This window comes from Panthera onca, chromosome D2 (assembly GCF_046562875.1).
Source record: "Panthera onca isolate mPanOnc1 chromosome D2, mPanOnc1 haplotype 2, whole genome shotgun sequence".
Lineage (NCBI taxonomy): Eukaryota > Metazoa > Chordata > Mammalia > Carnivora > Felidae > Panthera > Panthera onca.
In genome coordinates this window covers 40,358,555-40,378,550 of record NC_138349.1, presented here as the reverse complement: position 1 = coordinate 40,378,550, position 19,996 = coordinate 40,358,555, and the positions used below count along the sequence as shown (strand labels likewise).

General features: G+C 48.5%; 1 protein-coding gene across 1 annotated transcript in view; it reads left to right on the top strand.

Annotated features, from left to right (window-relative positions):
• CHAT (choline O-acetyltransferase) overlaps nucleotides 1-19,996 on the top strand; it is a 42,758-nt gene that overhangs the window by 16,171 nt on the left and 6,591 nt on the right. The window contains exons 7-10 of the mRNA XM_060642188.3: nucleotides 11,112-11,281; nucleotides 13,322-13,422; nucleotides 14,280-14,408; nucleotides 16,999-17,121. Coding sequence (XP_060498171.1) covers nucleotides 11,112-11,281; nucleotides 13,322-13,422; nucleotides 14,280-14,408; nucleotides 16,999-17,121 — 523 coding nt within the window. The remainder of the gene's footprint in view (nucleotides 1-11,111; nucleotides 11,282-13,321; nucleotides 13,423-14,279; nucleotides 14,409-16,998; nucleotides 17,122-19,996) is intronic.

Sequence of the window (19,996 nt, the reverse complement as noted above, 5' to 3'; positions counted from 1 at the left end):
AGATGCTTCTGTTTACACAGCGCCGTAAATATTTATCCCCAGCAGCCAATTAGAGCTGAGCCATTGCTTTCAAGGAGGGAACTGACAGAAGGCGGCTGCGTCTGGAGAAGGCCTCAGTCATGGTTTACAAGAACCACTCGGGATGGGCATTTTGCTATTTAAATATTGTCATCCAGGGATAGACAAGTCTGCTGATTTTAAAACCAATTACACATTAGCAATAACAGCCTTTCTGATTTAATTGGCCCAGAAATACCTCCTGGACTCCCAAGGCTGAATGCTGTTTTCCTTCCTTGGGGGTAGGAGGGTGGTGTTGCAGGGGCCATTGTCCTCCCACAGTGGAAGCATGACGGCTCCTGTGGATGAGGGTATCCAGACAGGGAGAGGCACAGGGTCAGGGGCAAGAGGCCTGGGCTTGACCTGGTTCTCCTTGCTGTGCCCTGAAGCCTGGTGTCCTAGGCCAGGACATGGGGACGGCCACCCTGCCCTGCAGACAGGACCAAGGGTTTGCAGAGGGACTACAAAGCAGGTGGTCTTGTGCCTGGCGCATAGAGGCTGTTTGCTAAATGATAACTCTTATTAGATTTGGGAAAACACTCTGGGGATATTTATCCAAGACCCACACACTTTATGGAAAAATCTGGTGAACTGCAAATGGATACCTGTTGAACGTCCATTTGGTCAGTGACAGTGACCCATGGCCTTAGACTGAATGGCCTGTACTCCTTGCCTCGGAACTCTAACCCTTATTAACTCCAAGATACCCTTGGAGGTGCTTCCCCTGGGCTCCCCACATGGCACATACTCTGTGTGCTCACACTCAGACACCTCTGTTATTTCCTTTCTTCTCAGATGCTGTCTCTCTGGCTCTCACTTTCCATTTTATGATATTTTGGGTACAAAGCAGGTGGGAAGTGTTTTTTTTTTTTTTTTTTTTAATCTCCTGCCCTTCTCAACTCACCACCTCTCCCCTAATTCTGGAAGTGTGATAGCTCTTTAAATCGGCCTCTGTGGGAAGGGTATTTCAAACCCAGAAGAAAGAGCAGCTCTTGGTTCTTGAGGGGTTTTTTTTAAATTAAATTAAACTTATTTGGGAATAATTATAGATGCACACATGCTTGTAAAAAATGATCTCCCCCAGGGGGGCACCTGGGTGGCTTAGTCAGTTAAGCGTCTGACTCTTGGTTTCAGCTGGTGAGGTCATGATCTCACAGTTTGTGAGCTAAAGCCCCACATCGGGCTCTGCACTGACAGCTTGGAGCCTGCTTGGGATTTTTCTCTCCCTCTCTCGCTGCCCCTCCCTGGCTTGCTCTCTCAAAAAAAAGAAAAAAAAAACTAGAAAACTAAAAACAATCTCACTTGTACCCTTTCCCCCCAGTGCTAATATCCTGTAAAATTCTAGCATGATATCACAACCAGGATATCACAGCCCATTTCCCTTCCAACTCCATCCCTCCTTAACCTCTGGCAACCAGAATCTGTCTTCATTTCTATAATGTAATTGTTTTCAGAACGTTATACAAATGGAATCGTACAGTATGTAACCTTCTGAGACTGGCTTGTTTTCACTTGGCATAATTCTCTGGAGATTCATTCACACTGTCCCATGTCTCAATAGTTCATTCCTTTTTATTTATTCCTTGGTATGTAGTTGATATCATTCACCCATTAGAGGACATCTGAGTTGTTCCTACTTTTTGGCTATTCAAATAAAGCTGCTATCGTATATAATAGCTATAAAATGTATAGTAGCTATTACTATAGTAGCTTTATTTGAATAGCCAAAAATTATATATATATATATATTATAGTTAATATATAATTGATATATAATTATATTTATATTATATATAAATTATATATATTTATATTATATATAAAGGTTTTTGTGCAATCATAAATTTTCATTTTAGGAAAAATGTCCAGGAATAAAATTGATATCTGCATGTTTAGGTTTTTCTAAAATGTTTGTTTGTTTGTTTGTTTGTTTGTTTTGAGAGAGACAGCACTAGCAGGGGAGAGGCAGAGAGGGAGAGAATCCCAGGCAGACTCTACACTATCAGTGTGGAGCCGTATGTGGGGCTCAAACTCATGAACCGTGAGATCATGACCTGAGCTGAAATCAGGAGTTGGATGTTTAACATACTGAGCCACCATGGTGCTCTGGTAGATTGTCCATTTTGTTTTATGTAATGCCCCTCAATGTCTCTGGTAATTTTTTTTTGCTCTGAAGCTTACTTAATCTGATATCAATGCAGCAACTCCTGCTTTCTTTTGATTAATGTTTGCTTGATATATCTTTTTCCTTTCTTTTACTTTCAGCCAGTCTATATCATTATATTTGATGTGAGTTTCTTATAGATAGAATATAACCAGGATGTCTTTTTAAATCTACTTTGTCAATTTCTATCACTGAAATTATTGATATGCTGGGATTTCATGTTGCCATTTTATTTTTCGTCACCTCTGTTGTTCTTTTTTTTTAATTTTTATTTATTTTTTTAATTTTATTTTTTATTTTTTTAAATTTACATTCAAATTAGTTAGCATAGAGTGAAACAATGATTTCAGGAGTAGATTCCTTAATGCCCCTTACCCATTTAGCCCATCCCCCCTCCCACAACCCCTCCAATAACCCTCAGTTTATTCTCCATATTTATGAGTTTCTTCTGTTTTGTCCCCCTCCCTGTTTTTATACTATTTTTGTTTCCCTTCCCTTACGTTCATCTGTTTTGTCTCTTAAAGTCCTCATATGAGTGAAGTCATATGATTTTTGTCTTTCTCTGACTCATTTCACTTAACATAATACCCTCCAGTTCCATCCACGTAGTTGCAAATGGCAAGATTTCATTCCTTTTGATCGCCAAGTAATACTCCATTGTGTGTATGTATATGTATATATATATATATATATATATATATATATATATATATATATATACCACATCTTTATCCATTCATCTATTGATGGACATTTGGGCTCTTTCCATACTTTGGCTATTGTTGATAGTGCTGCTATAAACATGGGGGTGCATGTGTCCCTTTGAAATGGCACACCTGTATCTCGTGGGTAAATGCCTAGTAGTGCAACTGCTAGGTCGTAGGGTAATTCTACTTTTAGTTTTTTGAGGAACCTCCATACTGTTTTCCAGAGTGGCTCCACCAGCTTGCATTCCCAATCACCTCTGTTTTTCAATTCTTGCTTTCTTTTTCCTTCCTATGGGTTACTTGAACATTTTTTAGAGTTCCACTTTGATTTATTGTAATGTTTTTAGTGTATCTGTATAGTTTTCTCTAGTGGTTTCTATAGGTATTTATATATTATATTGATAAATTATACATATATTATAGTATATCATATATATGTATATATATATATATATATAATTTATCACTATCTACTGGTGTTGAAATTTTGTGAGTTCTAGTGAAATGTAAAAAGTTTATTACCCTTTACTCTCCCCCATTTATAATATAATTGTCTTAAACATTTCCTCTAATACAAATTTAGAACCACATAAGGCAGCATTAGAATTTTGTTTCAGTAGGGAAATATAATTTTAAAAACTCAAAAAGAGAATGAAAATTTATTTACTATAATATTTACTCTTTCTGTTATTCTTTCTTCCTTCTTAATGTTTCCATGTTCCTTTCTTTATATAATTTCCTTTCTTTGGGGGGAAATTCCTTTAGCTTTCCTTTTAGGGCAGGTCTTCTGGGGATAAATTCTCTTAGTTTTTCCTCATCTAAGAATGTCTTGATTTCCCCTTCCTTCCTGAAGGATATTTTTGCTATATATAGAATTCTGGATTAATGGTTTTCTCTCAGTACTTGAAAAAGTTTGTGTCACTTCATACCAGCCTCCATGGTTTCTGATGAGAAATAGACAGTAATTTAAATTGTTTTTCCCCTACAGATAAAGCATCATTTCTCTCTGCTTTCAAGATTTTTTCTTTGTCTTTAGTTTTCAGAACTTTGACTATGATAATGTCTTGATGTGGATTTTTTTGAATTTATCCTGTGTGGGATTAACTGAATCCCTGAATTTATCCTGTGTGGGATTAAGTTTATGTCTTTTGCCAAATTTAGGAAGTTTTGGGCCATTATTTCTCTGAGTACTTTCTTGCTCTGCTCTTTTTCCTCTCCTTCTGAGACTCCAATAACATAATTGTTAAGGTCTTTTGTCCCACGGATTTTTCAGTATTATGATGATTAATTTTAAAATATTTGTCACATAGTTCTAACATTCTGGTCATATCAGTAGTGGGCATATACTGATTGTCTTTTTTCATTCAAGCTAAGATTTCCCTGGTTCTTGGTATAAGTGATTTTCTATTGAAACCTGGATGTGTTATATTGTAAGACTCTGGATGTTATTTAAACCTTCTGTTTTAGCTGGCTTTCTCTGACACCACTCCAGCAGAAGCAGGGAATGGGTTCTGCCTTGATGCAACCAGGTGGAGATAGAAGTCCAAGTTTCTCATGAGACCTATATTAACACCCCAGGGGAGGGTGTTCCTTGTTACTCATGGTGGGAGTAGGAATTCAAGATCCCGCATATTCTCGACTAATGCTGTGTGTGGAGCAACTGAGGTGGTGGATATTGCCCAGTGGAAATGGATGTCCCAGCTTCTATCTGAGACCATGCCTTCTCCGATACCCTCAGAAGCTGACATGCTTCAGTACAGACTGCTGATGGTAGAAGTCTAGGCTCCCCACTCTGCTTTTGTTGGCATGGGGGAAGGTTATTATCTAAAAGCTTTCCTGTCTTGCTAGTATGCCTCTTTCCTGGTCCTTTGGCTAAAGAAAGTAGGTTTTTATTGGGCTTTTTTTTTTCTTTTTGGTCTACATTTGTTTGTGTTTTATGTTATTGGCTATTTGAGCTCCAAGCCTGGCATATTTTAGGTAAAACAGAAAACCCAGTGTATTCGTCTGAGTGGTTTAAACAACATAAATTTATTTCTCACCATTATGGTGGCTAGAAGTCCAAGGTCAAGTTGTTGGCAGCATTAGTTTCTCCGGAAGCCTTTCTCTGTGGCTTGCAGATGACCACCATCTCACTGCATCCTCAAATGGTCTTTTATCTGTGCACACACATCTCTGGTGTCTCTTCCTCTTCTCGCGAGGACATGGTCATATACGTTTAAGGCCCCACCCTTATGATTTCATTTAACCTTAATTACCTCATTAAATAAAGCCTCATCTTTAAATACAGTCACATTGAAGGTTAAAGCTTCCGTATATGAATTTCAGGGCTGATGGAACACAATTTAGTCCAGAACAGGCAGGGAATTCACCATCATATTGTTCCTTGGGTCCTGAGAGCCTCAGCCTGTCCATCTCTCTCCATCTTTCAGAGTCTTCTGATGTTTGTTTTAAATATAATATCCAGGGTTTTTAGTAGAAGGAACTGGGAAAAGTCAACTTGATGTTCCTGGAAGGAGAAGTCCTTCCTTTTGAGCTCTTTCAAGAGGATTTTGGAACTCAAGTCAAAGCAATTCTGCTGTGCAAGAGCCAGGTCTTATTGGGCAAGAAATACTTTTGTTGGAATTTTCATAGCCTTTGGGAACTGGGAGCATAAATATTATTCCATAAGCCATAGAGTAGAGAAGAATATGGGATGTGTGATGGCAAATTTCCATCCCAAAAGGAGAGACAATCCCTTTATCTAGGCAGAAAATCTGCTCAGATGGAACTGACAAAGGTTTAGAAGCTCTAAGCCTCGGAAAACGAGCCAGTGTCTCCATCTCCCTGGACCATGTGAGGCAAGACAGTAGGGATCTGACTTAAGCCACCTTCCCAGGGTGTAGAACAGAGAAGGCAAGTGTCTGAGATAGAGCTGTGTATATGTGCACACATGTGCACAGGTGGAGGTGTTGGGGAGCAGCACCTGAGTTCTGCAGCCCTCCACAACAGGGGTGCTGTGTTCCTTTCATTTTTGCTCACATTAGTCACAGTCTGTAAGCTTTCAGTCTCTAACAGAAGCTCCAGGGCCCTCCAAGGCCCTGTGGCCTCTGGAATTTCCGTGTCACCGAAGCTGTCAACTCCCCAGGCGTGGGTGGCAGAGCAAGCTCCTCCTATTACTCAACTCCGACTTCTCACTATTAAGCAGGGGCTCCTTGAGGAAGATTGATTTACCACATTAAACGAGCCTCCATGTGCTCGATGAGAATGTCACAAGACAAACGGCTCCTGCCGCATGCCTCCAGCCCACAGCCCCCCGTTCCCATTACATTTGGGCCAGAGTCATGGTGGATGAGTTTGGGTGTAGTTCATTTTCTGCCTTACACGATAAACTTGTCAGCCTTTGACCGATCAGCTACTTGTATGCAGGAGTTCATTTGCAAGGCCACCCGCATCCCAGCTCTGCTGTCCTGCTCCCATTTCACCCTGTCTAATGAGCCAGGACCTGGTTACTGTTGGTTGGCGCTGAGCTCTGGGGCCCTGCACAACCCGCATGCTCAGCCCCTCCTCAGGGGCCCATCTCTCCTGCCTGGAGGCGGCTACGGCACTGATGCCTGGGGAGATGTCCTTGTCTGTTGCTTCAAGTTGTCCATCTGGGAAGGAGTGTGCAAAGCCTCCACTCTCCTGAGCAGATGTGTTAGGCCTACTCCCCAGCGTCCTGGATGGACAGGCCTGCCTTGAGTTTCCTGGGGGAGCTATAGCCTGCCCGCTCCACTTTGGGAGCTATTCTAAGGAAATAGCTTCGAGGCTATTCTAAGGAATTTGGCTTTGGGGTATTTCCAAGGAAATTTTAGTGTAGGCAGATACCCAGCCTGGGCTCTCAGAGCTCACTGAGACATGACCAACAGGGCCAAGGTATGCAGCATTGGAGATTCCCATGGCCCTTTAACTGACCTCCAGACCCACATCCTTCCCAAGCTGCTGGGCATCCTAGACTCTGCTCTGACCATATCAACCCCAGCCCAAGATCCTTTGGTGGTTCCTTGTTGTTGCTAGATGAAACCCACATTCCGGATCCTGCCATTCACAGCCCTTGATGATCTGTTCCCAGCCTGGGTGTTGTGGTTGCACGCCTGAGATCAAGTCTATTTCCCTCCATTTACTGGGTAACCTTAGACAAGACATTTAGCTTCTCTGTGAATGGGGATGATAAAAATGCCTATCTCATGTTCGTCAATATGAGGGCTTCAATAGATGCCTGGCACATAGTAGGTGCTCAACAAAGGTTAGCTAATAGCATCACTTCACTGCATTTTTTCAGCCTCACCTAAATCTTGCATGCCTTTACCTATAATCTGGGGATGAACTGCAGCCTGGGGTGGTCTGCTCACTCAAAAGCTCCACCCATAAGCCTGGGTGTCTATATCCCAGCCCTTAGAACCTTTTCCAGGACTGTTATCTCCCCCCTGACATGTTTTTCCCTTCCTCTCTGCCTGTTTAAATCTGATCCTAGCCTGGCCAAGGCTTCTCCATTCTCTGAAGTCACCAGCCAGCCTGGGAGCCAAAAGGAACCCCCAGAATAGCACACAGGGCAGGGCAGGGCCAGGCACCAGGGCCATTGGCAGGGACTCCAATTGGAGCAGAGAAGGGCAGGCCTGGGAGCCCTGCAAAGGATGAGGAATCCCTTCCATATCTCCATCCCCTCCCAATCTCTCACCATTCCCCCATCCCATGAAGCTCCATGCCCTGAGGGTAGTGGTTTTCTCACCCTCAAGAGGTCATGGACCTTTCCTGTTAGCCATATGGACTCCTCCAGGCTCCCACTCTGCACTGTGTACACAGATCTCAGCCTCACCTGTCTATATACACTCTCAAGTCCGCTGTCAGCCATGGACACTTTCCTGTGCCCACCTGGACTAGGCACCCAGGCCTCACCCTCTACAAGCTCACAGACATGGGAGAGGGGACTAGATCAGGGTTTCCGGAGCTGGACTGGCAGTGACTGCTTAAAGTATAGGGAGGTCTGAGGTCAGCAGCAGGGCCTTGTGCTGTAGGGTCATGCACAGTGCAATAGGAGACAACAGGTATAGAGGGGACCAGTCCAGCCTTGAACCCAGAAACCATATGAGGCCAGCCTGGTGGACAGAGCAGAGGTTCCTTGTCTTCCCTGAGCAAGCAGCTGAGCTAGCATGCTCTGGGTATGAGGAGTTCTGGAGTGCAGGAACTCTGTCTGGGCTGCACCCCCCATGCCAGGCACAGTACCAGCCCTGTTAGAGGATCGGGGAGCTTGGGAGGTGTTTATGAATGGAGCTCTGATAGGCGGAGTAGGAGAGGAACCCCCATACATGCTATGATGTAGAGATGAATGAGCCCAGGTGTCTAGGGAGTAGCAGGAGGTATGAGGTCCATGCAGGGATTCAGGGGAAGTGATCCCCAGAGGGGCAACATGATGACCCATGGGGCCCAAAGGGCTATACTTAGATTCAACTTCATGAGCAATAGAAGTCATTTCAGGTTGAAGAGGGTAACCCAGTGACAGTACCACACTGAGGAGTAGAGGGAAGGGCAATTCCCGAAGGCTTCAGCTGGTAAATCTTTAGATCCTCAGGGCATGGCCTAAAGCCTTGAAGTTGATCAGAATCCAGGAAATCCCAGGAGGCCATGTGGAAGATAATGAGTCATCCTGGCACCATTGGCATCAAGAGGGGTGCTGAAAGTGCAGTGCTCTCCAAGCCCTCATCTAGATAGGCAGTGGGGAGCAGATGACCCAAGGATGGGCTGGCTTGCCTGTCAACCTCCTTCCCAGAGTGGAAGACTCGCTGTGAGAGGGATTTGCAAGAAGTGGGAGGGAGGGGATGGGTGGGGACTGCAGACTCTCTTCACATGAGATTATATGTGGACACTTCTCATGAACTGGAGAAATCATGTAGGCAGAGCAGACAACACCCAAGTGGCCTTGACATCTGTGTGCCCAGCACAACGGCCCCACTCAAGTCTTACTGCATTGGGGTGGGGGAGAGTCACCACACACCCCAGTGAGGGTGCAGCCCAGAAAGGTTGGAGTGAGGCTCAGAGCAAGGAGGAACAGACAGAACCTTATTGAGGGCCACCCCAGGTCGCTAGCTGGATAGAAGGAAGGACAAACTACCGTTGGCAGCATCAGGCTATATATAGACTCAGCCTCCTATTGACTGGAGAAGGTGCTGTTGGCCTGGCTCCAACCCACAGGCAGGACCTGGCTGGTGGACAGAGGCTGTGGGGAGATCCTGAACCTAAGCCACACCTGCTCCCACACATTCCCTGGACTTCAGAAAAGCAGTTTCCAGATGGCTATGAGAGATGATGGGCATAATTTTTGGCTTGAGGCTCTGGAAGAAGAGAAGCTTCCAGAGCCAAGGGCTCTCTGAAAGAGAGAATTCTGATCTATCAGTAAATGGATCCCAATAAGGAGGGGAAGGGCAGGAGCAGAGAGGTATGTGTGGCTGGACAGGCAGAGGGCTGTGTGCTTGGACTCCAGCTGACTACAGGAAATAGGAGAGCCAGCACTCAGGACCAGGGCCTGCCCAAGTGCCTGCCTTAATGGGACAAGAGGGAGCAGGGTGGGGGTGGTCCTGATTGTCATCTTGGAGGGCTCCTTGGCCCCCAGAATGTTTCTCTCTGACAAATAGCTTCCTGGACAGGGACCTCAAATTTCAATACCCACAGGGATCAAGGGGGTTGAATGAATGAGAAAGGACTATGATAAACCAAGGGTGCAGCTTCTAAGCTCCAGCCAATTCTTGCAGTGTGAGAATCTGAACCCAACATCACCAGATGGTATAAGTTAGGATTAGATTTGGCCATGTGTGACAGAAAGCCCAAAATAATAGTGGCTTAAAGAAAACAGGTTTCTCTCTCTCTCTCTCTCTCTCTCTCTCTCTCTCTCTCTCTCTCTTGTGCACACCAGAAGTAAGCCATCCAAAGCTAATACATGGCGTCTAGGGTTCTTCCATCTCACTGCAAGGATGTGGCCCTGCATCCATATGGTCCAAATGGAGGCTAGAGGTCCAGCCATCACACCAGTGTTCCAAGCAGTGGATAGAGGAAGGTGGGAAGAGGGGCAAAGAGCATGTGCTAGTTATCTTTAAGGAGCTCTCTTAGAAGCTGTCACGTTGTGTTTCTAAATGCTGTTGGCAGTGGGCAATGTAGCTTGAGTTCTGGTTCTCCCTGTGCCAACCAAAAACCAGGCACTCTGTGACTAAAGGGAGAATGGATATTGCCATCTGCAGCTATCAATCTCTGCCACATAGTGCCCCTTTGCCTCCAAATACCTTGCACCCCATCTTCCGTGCATAGAATATTCTGGGGCTTGGAGGGAGGGGTAACTCTGCACTTCATCCTGTTACAGCATCCAGCCCAAAAGGCTGGATAGAGGAGGTGGTGGAGGCGGAGGAGGCTGCCTAGGGCAGCCCATCTGGCCGGGCCAGCTCTACTCCAAGAGAAACCCCATGCCCAATGTCCCCCATGGAGAAGCTGAGCTGCCTTGGTGACATGTCTCCTGCACAACTCAGTGGCTTTTAGTGACATGCCTGAAATGGCCCCAATGGGCTCACCTGCATATGGCTTTGGGGCAGCCTGTCCCTTCCATCTGCCCTCTGCATTGAAATAACTGCCGAGGTGGCAGGGGGCAGGGAGGGCAACACCTTGAATCCCTCCCTTCAGCTTTTCATGTGAAACTGACTGATTTTTAAATTTCAGCAACTAATGTTCAAAAACTGTAGTTCAGGACAAATAAACATGCCTATGTGCCAGATGTGGCTCTTAAGTGCCACAGTGGGGCGGGTGGGGGTGCGGCTGGATGGGGGAATTGGAGCTCCTCCCCTGGCAAAATCTGGCCAGTGGGTCTAACATCCGTGGAGAAGGCCCTGCATGAGCCCCCTCATCCTAGAAGGCAGGGCCAGTGACCACCCATCCAGGGGCAGAACTGGCCACAGATGAAGAGTGAGTGGGACTCTCGCAGAGACCCTGAGAGTGAGCCAGCTGCTGGGATTCGCACAGAAGCTCAGGACAGTCTGGCTGACTTCACCGCCCACCTGCTGGGGTTCAAAGAGGGGTCGGGACTGGCTCAAGGGCTGGGTGTCTGCCTGTGATATGTGACACTCCGTGGAGGGGACCTCAAGCCTAGGGTTTGGGGGTAGGTGATAAGGCCTTGTTTGCCTGGCCCGCAGACTCCACCAACCGGGACGCACTGGACATGATTGAACGCTGCATCTGCCTGGTATGCCTGGATGCCCCGGGAGGCATGGAGCTCAGCGACACCAACAGGGCACTTCAGCTCCTTCACGGCGGAGGCTGTAGCAAGAATGGGGCGAACCGCTGGTACGACAAGTCCCTGCAGGTAAGCCTCCCCAGTGGCGTGGCCAGGGGCCCGAGCCAGCACATGCTCACATCCAGCAGGCTGGCTCGCTGGCCTGTGCTACCCAGGATGCTGCATCGGGGGCCAAGGGAGCTGAAGGCACTGGAAATGTGCTGCTGGTGTCAGCCCCTGGACTGGCCAGGATGCTTCTCTGGAGCAAGTGCCCGAACCCAACTCAAACCCCTAACCTTCCTGCAGCCTGTGCCAGGCATGTGGGACCTCTGGGTCAGACCTGGGGCTCACTCCCCATCTCCCTTCACACACTATAAGGTGAGGGACATCACTTTCATAATGACCATATTAAATAGCCAGCGATCTCTATGCTTTGGGCTAACATTGCTCACACTGAGAAGCATTTCTAGGCAACATCTCATTTTCCGCTTTCTCTGGCCCCTACGTTCTGGTTATCCTTTTTTATTGGTTTGCATATTGGTTCTGCTATTCCTGATGAGTTCTCTTGCTGCTGTGCTGGCTGTCTCAGCCTCCACCAGTGGTGCTAATGGCTTGTAATCTTTCATGGAGCAGCTGTGGGAGAGAAATGATATAATGGATGTACAGGACCGGAAACATAGCAAGCCTTGGGAGTGGTTTTTAAAAGGCACCGTTTTCCTTCCTTTCTTTTAGTGACAGGGACAGAAAATCACTAATGCATGAGTGGGCACAGCCTTCCACTCCTGCCTCACATGGGTGACTGTGCCCACCTCTGGGCTCTTTCCATGGGCAGGACGGATGATCAGGTGAGCTGGAGGAGCCAAACAGGCTCCCAGGGACGTGAATTGAAAGGATCAAGAGCTGGTCTCAGGACAGGAAAGCAGGGGATGTTGGGGAAAAGAGAAAAGGATCTGCAAGGGTTGAGTTTTGAGAAAGATGACGTGGGAAGTTGAAGAATGGGAGGAAAGCTTCGGGTCACCGGCACGTGATGTGAGAGACTGGGCAAGACATGAGGAGAGTCAGCTCACGTGTGATTGTTACAGCATCCTGGAAGAGTATCAGTAAAAAATGTCAATAGCTTGTTTGTTTGCTTGTTTGTTTATGGGCGGTGGACCAGACTCTCTTGAGTGTGATGCTGTGCTGAGCCGCTATAGGCAGCCCCACTTTATCTGGGGTACACTTTAACAATCAAATCTCAATCTCATTATTTTCTGCCAGCACTTCTGTACATGCTGAGTATGTTCCTTTTCTAAGTCGGCTAAGTACAGCCTTGGTAAAATCTTTACAGTGCCTGTGGACCCTTCCTATACCTTCTTTCTAATCCTCATAGCAATCCTGTGAACTGGGCCTTATTGCATCCATTTTAAAGGGGAGCAAACTGAAGCCAGAGAGCTGAAATGTCTGGTTAAAGGTCTCCCAGCTGGCAGGTGGCAATGGCAGACCTGGAATCCGGGTCCCTGACTCGAAGCCCAGGCAGCAGGGAGCAGAGCATCCTCAGAACACCCTTCCTTCACTCCCACCAAGAGACAATTTGTTTCTCCCTGGGAATCTGCACACCATCCGAATTGGATCATTATCTTTCAGTCACTCATTCAACAAAATCACTGAGCACCTACTATGGGGTAGACACTGGTTTAGATCCTGGGAATAAAATCCAAGGTACCAGACACACAGGGTGGACTCAGACACATAACCACACAAAGCTGTACAGGCTTGTGGCCCCAGTGCCCACTGTGATGGGGAAACAGGGCTTAACAGAAGCTGAAGGAACTTGCCCATGACCTGAGCAAAGTATGTACAGCTTCCGTGTGAGGTCTCAGGAATCACTGGGCTACCTCAGCCAGGGAACCTTGGGCTCCATCCTCACTGCCCAGAGCACTTCTGGGAAGGAGGTCACACGACAGAGCTGCCTTGAGGCCCCCATATTCTCAGGTCTTGGCAATTTCCAGAAGCATTCTTTTTGGGGAGATCATGTGCTTTGGTGTCCCTGGAGGAGAGGTCCCTGAGAGGTTGAGGATGCCTGGCCTGGAGCCAAGGGGCCAGTTTGAAACGCAGATGCTACCAGACGTGCCTCACCTCTTCTTCTTGCAGTTTGTGGTGAGCCGAGACGGCACCTGTGGTGTGGTGTGCGAACACTCCCCTTTCGACGGCATCGTCCTGGTGCAGTGCACAGAGCATCTGCTCAAGCACATGTGAGTCTGGGGGCGGGGCCCCTTTGCAACAGCCATAGAAGTCAAAGCCAGACTGCCAAGGGGCTGCCAAGCTAGGCCAAGAAAAATTTGGGTGTCCGTCGGGGGGGCCACATTTGTCCGGAAAGTGTCTTAGCAAAAGATGGGTTTGAAAACCCGCTTGACATCATACACTTTATCTGCCATGGACAGAGGGGGGCAGACTGGACAGCAGGTTTTGGGCGGTTAGAAAAAAGCTTGGCAAAGGATTCTCAGCCAAAAAGGAACACCTGCTTTGGCCCAGTGAAGCCCAGAGCAACATCTAGTGCTGTTCAGAGTCAGGGCTGGGCTGGCTTGACCCAGCACAGAGGAGGGCAGGTCCCACCTCCTTCCATCCCCTTGGGCTGCATCTCTCTCCCTAGCTTCCAAGCCGGCCAGACTGAGTGCTTCTCTATCCCTTAAACACACCGACCCCTTTCCTCTATTTGTGGTTTACCCATTCTCTCCTTCCAGAATCTTCTCTCTGAATCTAAGTTCTAAATCTCTACCATGATTTAAGAACTCTTTAGGATCCCTAAAAGCCCTCATGGACAAAACAACACAATTTGCTTCTTCAATTTCCTTCCAAGTGTTTCATAAATGTCAGTGGTGGAAAGCGGTGGAGTGGAAAAGCGTGAAAAGAAATACGGGGCTCTGGAGTCAGGCAGAACTGGCTGGAATCCTGGCTCTGCCACGTGCTCATTTGAGTGGCTCTGCTGACCCTCAGTCTGTGTTTCCAGGGACAGCTCATACCCACTGAAACTCCAACAGCTAAGACGCATGCTGCCGGCAGCCCGCAGCATGTGGCAGGGCCGCACGAGGTCACCTCTCTCTGTCTGCAGGGTGAAGAGCAGCCAGAAGCTGGTCCGAGCCGACTCCGTCAGTGAGCTCCCAGCCCCCAGGAGGCTGCGTTGGAAATGCTCCCCGGAAATTCAAGGCCTCTTAGCCTCCTCAGCAGAAAAACTTCAACGGTACAAAGTCCAAGTCTCTTTTAGGGTGATTGCTACCACCTCACCACAACCCCCTCTATCCAGGCTGGATATCCAGAGGCAGCCTGAAGTTTCTAAAGACCCCAGCTCTTTGCCTCCCCTTGCCCACCTGCACTACTCCCTCCCACCCCCATCATGGAAATGTATTCAAACTAAAGGGGAGTTACAACTCTCTGGGAAATAACCTTGCTGGAGTATCCATCATTTCCATAAAATGCAAACATGGAGCTATTTTTTCGTGGGTTTCACCTGACTGAGCAGAGCCAAGACGGGGAAATCATCCCCCTGCTTTCGGGGGGAGTAGTAAACAACTGGTTTGCATAGGTCATTTGAATCCAAGCTATTTTGATTTGCTTGAATTTACACTGCAACTTGACAAGGGGGCCTTTTTTCCCAAGAGGAGGGAGGCAGTCAAGGCCCTAACGGGACCGTGCAGGAGGGCCCAGGATGGGTCTGGGCATCTCTGGGTGGGCCAGCACTAGAACGGTGGCAAGTTGTGGAGTGAGCTGTAGGCTGGCAACTAGGTCCGGACCTTGGTTGTTCATTCCCTCATTTGGTAAGTGAGCATGATTCATTCATTCACTCACTCACTCATTCATTAAACATGTACAGAATTTTAAGTGTGCCAGGACTGTGGAAAGGCTGAGGACACCAAAATGAATATACCACGGAGCCTGCCGTCCATGCTTCAGTGGAGGAAGTAGACCCTCAGACCAAAACGTGTGACACAATAAAGTGCCAAAACCAGGGAAAGGCATACAGACCCGAACTCACAGAGGCTACAGGAGTGGAATTCTACCAGGACATGGTGGGAGGGCTTTGCAACGATGGGCCTTGAAGAATGGATAGGAGTTCATGGTGCAGGCAGGGGAGAAGAGGCAGAAAGGCAGCTTGTTCAAGCTTGTACAGGTTCATAGAAGATCCAGGCTGGCCTGGAAACCAGCAACTGAGAGAATTGGCAGAACTGAGGCACTAAAGGGACGTTGAGGCCACATTGTGAATACATTGCTGTTCTTGTGTTATGGGACCTGGAAGCTGTCCTTCAGTGGTGAAGAGCCCCTGGAGGGTTTTGAGCAGGGGGGTTCAGGGGGCCAGTGAGGAGATTATGGGAAGCGCATGGGTGAGTGGGACAGATCATGGCCAGGCTTGAAGGGTAGAAAGGGCAAGGCCACTGCAAGCTGCTGTGGAGGATGACTGGCTGTGGCAGGAGAGTGGGAGAAGCCCCAGGTGTTCATGTACAAATGGTGCTGATATCACAACCTTACGGGGCTGTTCTTGGGGTGAGCAGGCCTCTAGGAGAGTGAGTTGGTAGACTGGCAAGTCCTGGGTGGAGAAAACCCCCACTCATTTTCAGAGATCTGAATGGGGCCCCTGAAGTTTTCTTTTCAGAAGTGGGGAACCAGGAGAGGCCTGAAGCTGAGAAAGCAGGAGGAGCCTTGGGGGTCCTGGGCCACCTGTGGAAGGGAGCAGTGTCTGTGTGGGCAAGGCCTGGGCAAGAGGTTTCCAGGTGGCTGTGTGACCATGAACTCAGCCTGTCTAGAGACAGTTGACTAACAGGTTGGACTGAGGGGTGGGTCTCCATGGGTCCCCAGAACCTGACATGGCCCCACTGAGAGCTGAGCTCCCATGAGGAAGGGGGAATAGCTCAAGGAAGGGCAGGCAGGCAGCATCTGTGACCTGAGGAAGTATGTGCGTGGAGGCTTGGGGTTGCCTGCCCAAGGCTCTGTGTTCACTTATGGCCAGTGGACAGATGGTGTGGACCCTGCCGGACCATGTTGCAACGGACAATCAGCCCAGACCCCAAACTCATGAAGGAAGAGACTGGTCAATAGGGGATGACAGGTACTCAAGGGTCTCAGTGTAGACTCAGGGAATCTACCTGTTACTCTGACAGTGACTCATGGGCAGTAAGGACCTGGGCATGCCATGAGAGGCTCAGTAATAGTTCCTGGGGTTTATAGTCAGCGGCCAAGCCCAGAAGAGCAGCCCTTGCTGGGGTGGCCATGACCAACAGGGAGGCCCCAGGTCTTCCTCTCATAGCACAACAGGGAAGAGTCTCTGTGAAGAGACATGGCTTACAGCCATCTCAGAAATAGGCTTTTCCCTGGGCAAAGGTGGCATGCCCAGTCTGGCAGAATAGCCAAGATGCCAAAAGAGTCTGACGATGTGGGACACACCTTCCCAAACAGGTCAAATGAATGGCCTCCTTCAGGCCTGCTTCTGTGGGCAAGAGGCTTCTAGGATTTTGTTTGAGGACACTGCTCTCCCTGCCCATGCAAATGCCTCTCAGGCCCCTGTGCTCCCAGGCCCCTCCCCTACCACCAGAACAGGGCCACTGCCCTGCCTGGCCAAGCCTCACCTTCAGCTCAGGGATCCCTGGTCTGGCATGCCCTCTGCCACTTCTGTATGTCAAGGCCTGTCTCTGACACCCGATATGTTCCTGGTGGGCAAGGACTGTGTCCTCAACTTCCAGAGCACTAGGTTGTACACCAAGCTTGAGCAACTTGGTTAGACTTTGTGGTGTGTGCATTCCATTTTGCATGTAATAGCACCTCTTCTTCTTCTGCCACAGAATAGTAAAGAATCTCGACTTTACTGTTTATAAGTTTGACATCTTTGGGAAAACATTCATTAAGAAGCAGAAATGCAGTCCTGATGCCTTCATTCAGGTGGCCCTCCAGCTGGCCTTCTACAGGTGAGCAAAGCCTGCTGGCGGAATGACACTGCACAGGCGGGCTAACTGACAAGCTGCCCTAGACTCTAGGGTCTAGAAGCATCCTAGAGGGAGGAATGACTTCCTGCGGGCCTAGGAGATGGGAGGACCAGAGCAGGCTGCATGAAAGAAGGTGCCACTTCATCAAAGTGTGAATCCAGCCTCAGAAAAGAGAAGGAAAGACATCAAGTCAGGAATTTGCCCGAGTGATGGCACAGGTGCACAGAGCTCAAAGCGCCAGAATACTGAGCTAACAACGCGGGTGATGGAGGCCGCTCCTACTCTTGCCCTCACCCAGCCTCTGGCTGTGCCCTGTTTCTTTATAAGGACATGGAACCAGCATACCCCCCACCCCTGCCCACTGTGGGTCAAGTCAAAGAATCTGAACTCATATTTGATTTGTCCCTGTCTCTCATTCCCCACCTGTGACACCACCATGTCATCCTCCAGATGTCTCTCAGAACCTCTCCCCCCCACCCCCCATTTTCCCTCTCCATCACCATCGGCCCCTCCCCCGCCCCCATCATCTGGTGCTGCTTAACTGCAGCATGCTCCCCCAGGGTCTCTGCCTCCACTCCCATCTTTGCAAAACGTTGAAATATGCAAATCAAATCCTATCACTCACCACCTTGAACCCTCCCAATGGTTTTCCACCATGTTTAGAACAAAGTCCAGGCTTAGAAAGTCTCCCTGTGAACTGGCCTCTACTGGGGCCCTCCTCCCAAGCCCTTTGCTCTGGCTGTGCCTCCGCCCACCCACCCGTTGCCATCACCACTCTTCACATGCCACCTCCTCCCCTCTCCCGGGGTCTGCTCTGGTGTCAGCTCTCAGAGGCCTGCCCTGACCCCCTTATCTAAAGCAGCCACCTCAGGCCCTCGCCATCCAGCTCTCTAGCCTATCCCATTGTGTCCTCTTTTTCTTTCATAGCAGTTGTTTGTGTGAGCTACCTTCTTTGTTGATTTGTTGATTTTTGTTTTCTAGCCTGTCTCTCCCAAGCCTGACACTCTGGGTATCTCTCACACACCCGGCACAGAGTAGGCATCAGGGGCTGAGTCACAGATGTGAGAATACACGACAGGAGTTTTATCTGGGGGGCGGCACAGTCAGGTCTGCAGCTTAGAGAAGTCCCTGTGGTGGTAGCCCTGTGTTGGCAGCAAAGTAGGGAGTAAGGGAGTAAGGGTTGAAGGCAGGGAGCCCAAGCAGTCTTTGATAGGAGGCTGAAACTAAAATGCAAAGTGGATCATCCTAAAGACAAGGCCGGCTCCTGCGGGCTCCAGTGCTCCTGGAGCAGCACTCATCAGCCAGCATAGGTGATAAATAGCACTACCCCACCAGGACCTGCCTGCATTTTGCCATATATGGGGGGGGGGGGAGCATAAAGTGACCTTGCGATAAGGCTGGGGCAAGGGTTGACAGCACTCGTGTGGACACAGCAACCCAGATCCCAGTTTCCCCTGGAGGGGTGGTAACTCACAGGGAAGGAAAGTGGCTACGGCCATTCAGAGCATTGGGACTCCTTGGGGAAGGCTGATGTCACCCCACACGAGGTCTGTGCTCATCGAGGGGACACAAAGGCCTCGCTGGCATTGAGCTGTGGCAGGTCCTGGTGTCTGGAACCGCGGTCGTCATTCTGATACTGGAACATGGCTCAAATGGGCCATGAGGTCAAGGTTCTGCTGGAACCACAACCAGAGATGCGGCAGGTGTTAGTTCAGAGAGCACTTCGGACCCAAATCTAGGAGGGGGCTAGTGGACCCTGTACAAAGCTCCGCCTCCTCCACCCTTAATGATCTTTGTTGCACTGGATGTGGCCAGCAGTGGATGTGGCCAAAGGCTCCTGTGAGTAGCCCAAATAGGATCTGCTTCTCATGGAGAACATTCTTCAAGAGTCTAAGCCACAACAACAAAAAATTTTTTAATCTGCCCCTAGAGTCTGCAGAAGCCTGGAAGCTGCCTAAATTGGGGTTGATCAGTGATTAGCCAGTGATGGCATCTACTTTTGTGCTCAGCATGGCATTTGCCTCCTGGGGCCATAGAGATAGAAGAAATGAGCTCCCTGCCAGAGTCCTTTCTCCTTGGGGAAATGAGGCATAAATGTACAGGAAGTTGATTGACCTTCTCACCAAGTTTCAGGACAAAGCACTGTGCTGAATCAGACTTGGCCTTTCTCCTCCTAGAGCTTACCCAGCATGGGAGGTACATGCCCTGACAAGGCCAAGATGCAGGACCATGACTTGTATGTGACTTTGGGCTGTCACTGCCCCTCTGTGATTCTGTGTCTTTCTCCTCCCCACCCCCAACACCAAAGACTTTACTGACTGGTGAGAAAGATGTGTGCCAGCCAGGTATGCAAGCCTAGGAGTGCTCACGGCTCCCATGCCTAATGAAAGGACTTTCCCTGGCTGGTGTGGGGAGCGCCTCCTGTCCCAGACGTCAGGGAGGAGAGGCACAGCCATGGTGCCCACGGGTGCTGCCCCTGGACAGGCGGGCCTGTGCTGCAGTTTCCACTCATGACCACTGAAGCCCCCTCCCTGCTTCCATCCATAGGTCACGCTTGAATTGTTCTAAATAAAACAGGATTCCCTCAAGGGTATGAATGATTAATTGCACAATTATTCCATTCTGTGCTATTAATCAAACACTCATCAGATCTTGAAGAAAATTCTAGGTTCCCCACCAGACTGGGGTTTTTTGAAAAGTTACCAGTCACTTCTTTATTTTATATCCACACAGTGTCACCAAATGTATGAAAGTCATATTAGCAACTCCCCGACACTCCTCTTTGGGAAATCTCCTCCAGAATTCTATTAACATTAAAATGAAATACTATGCCAAGTAGAGTCAGGACTGTAAAAAT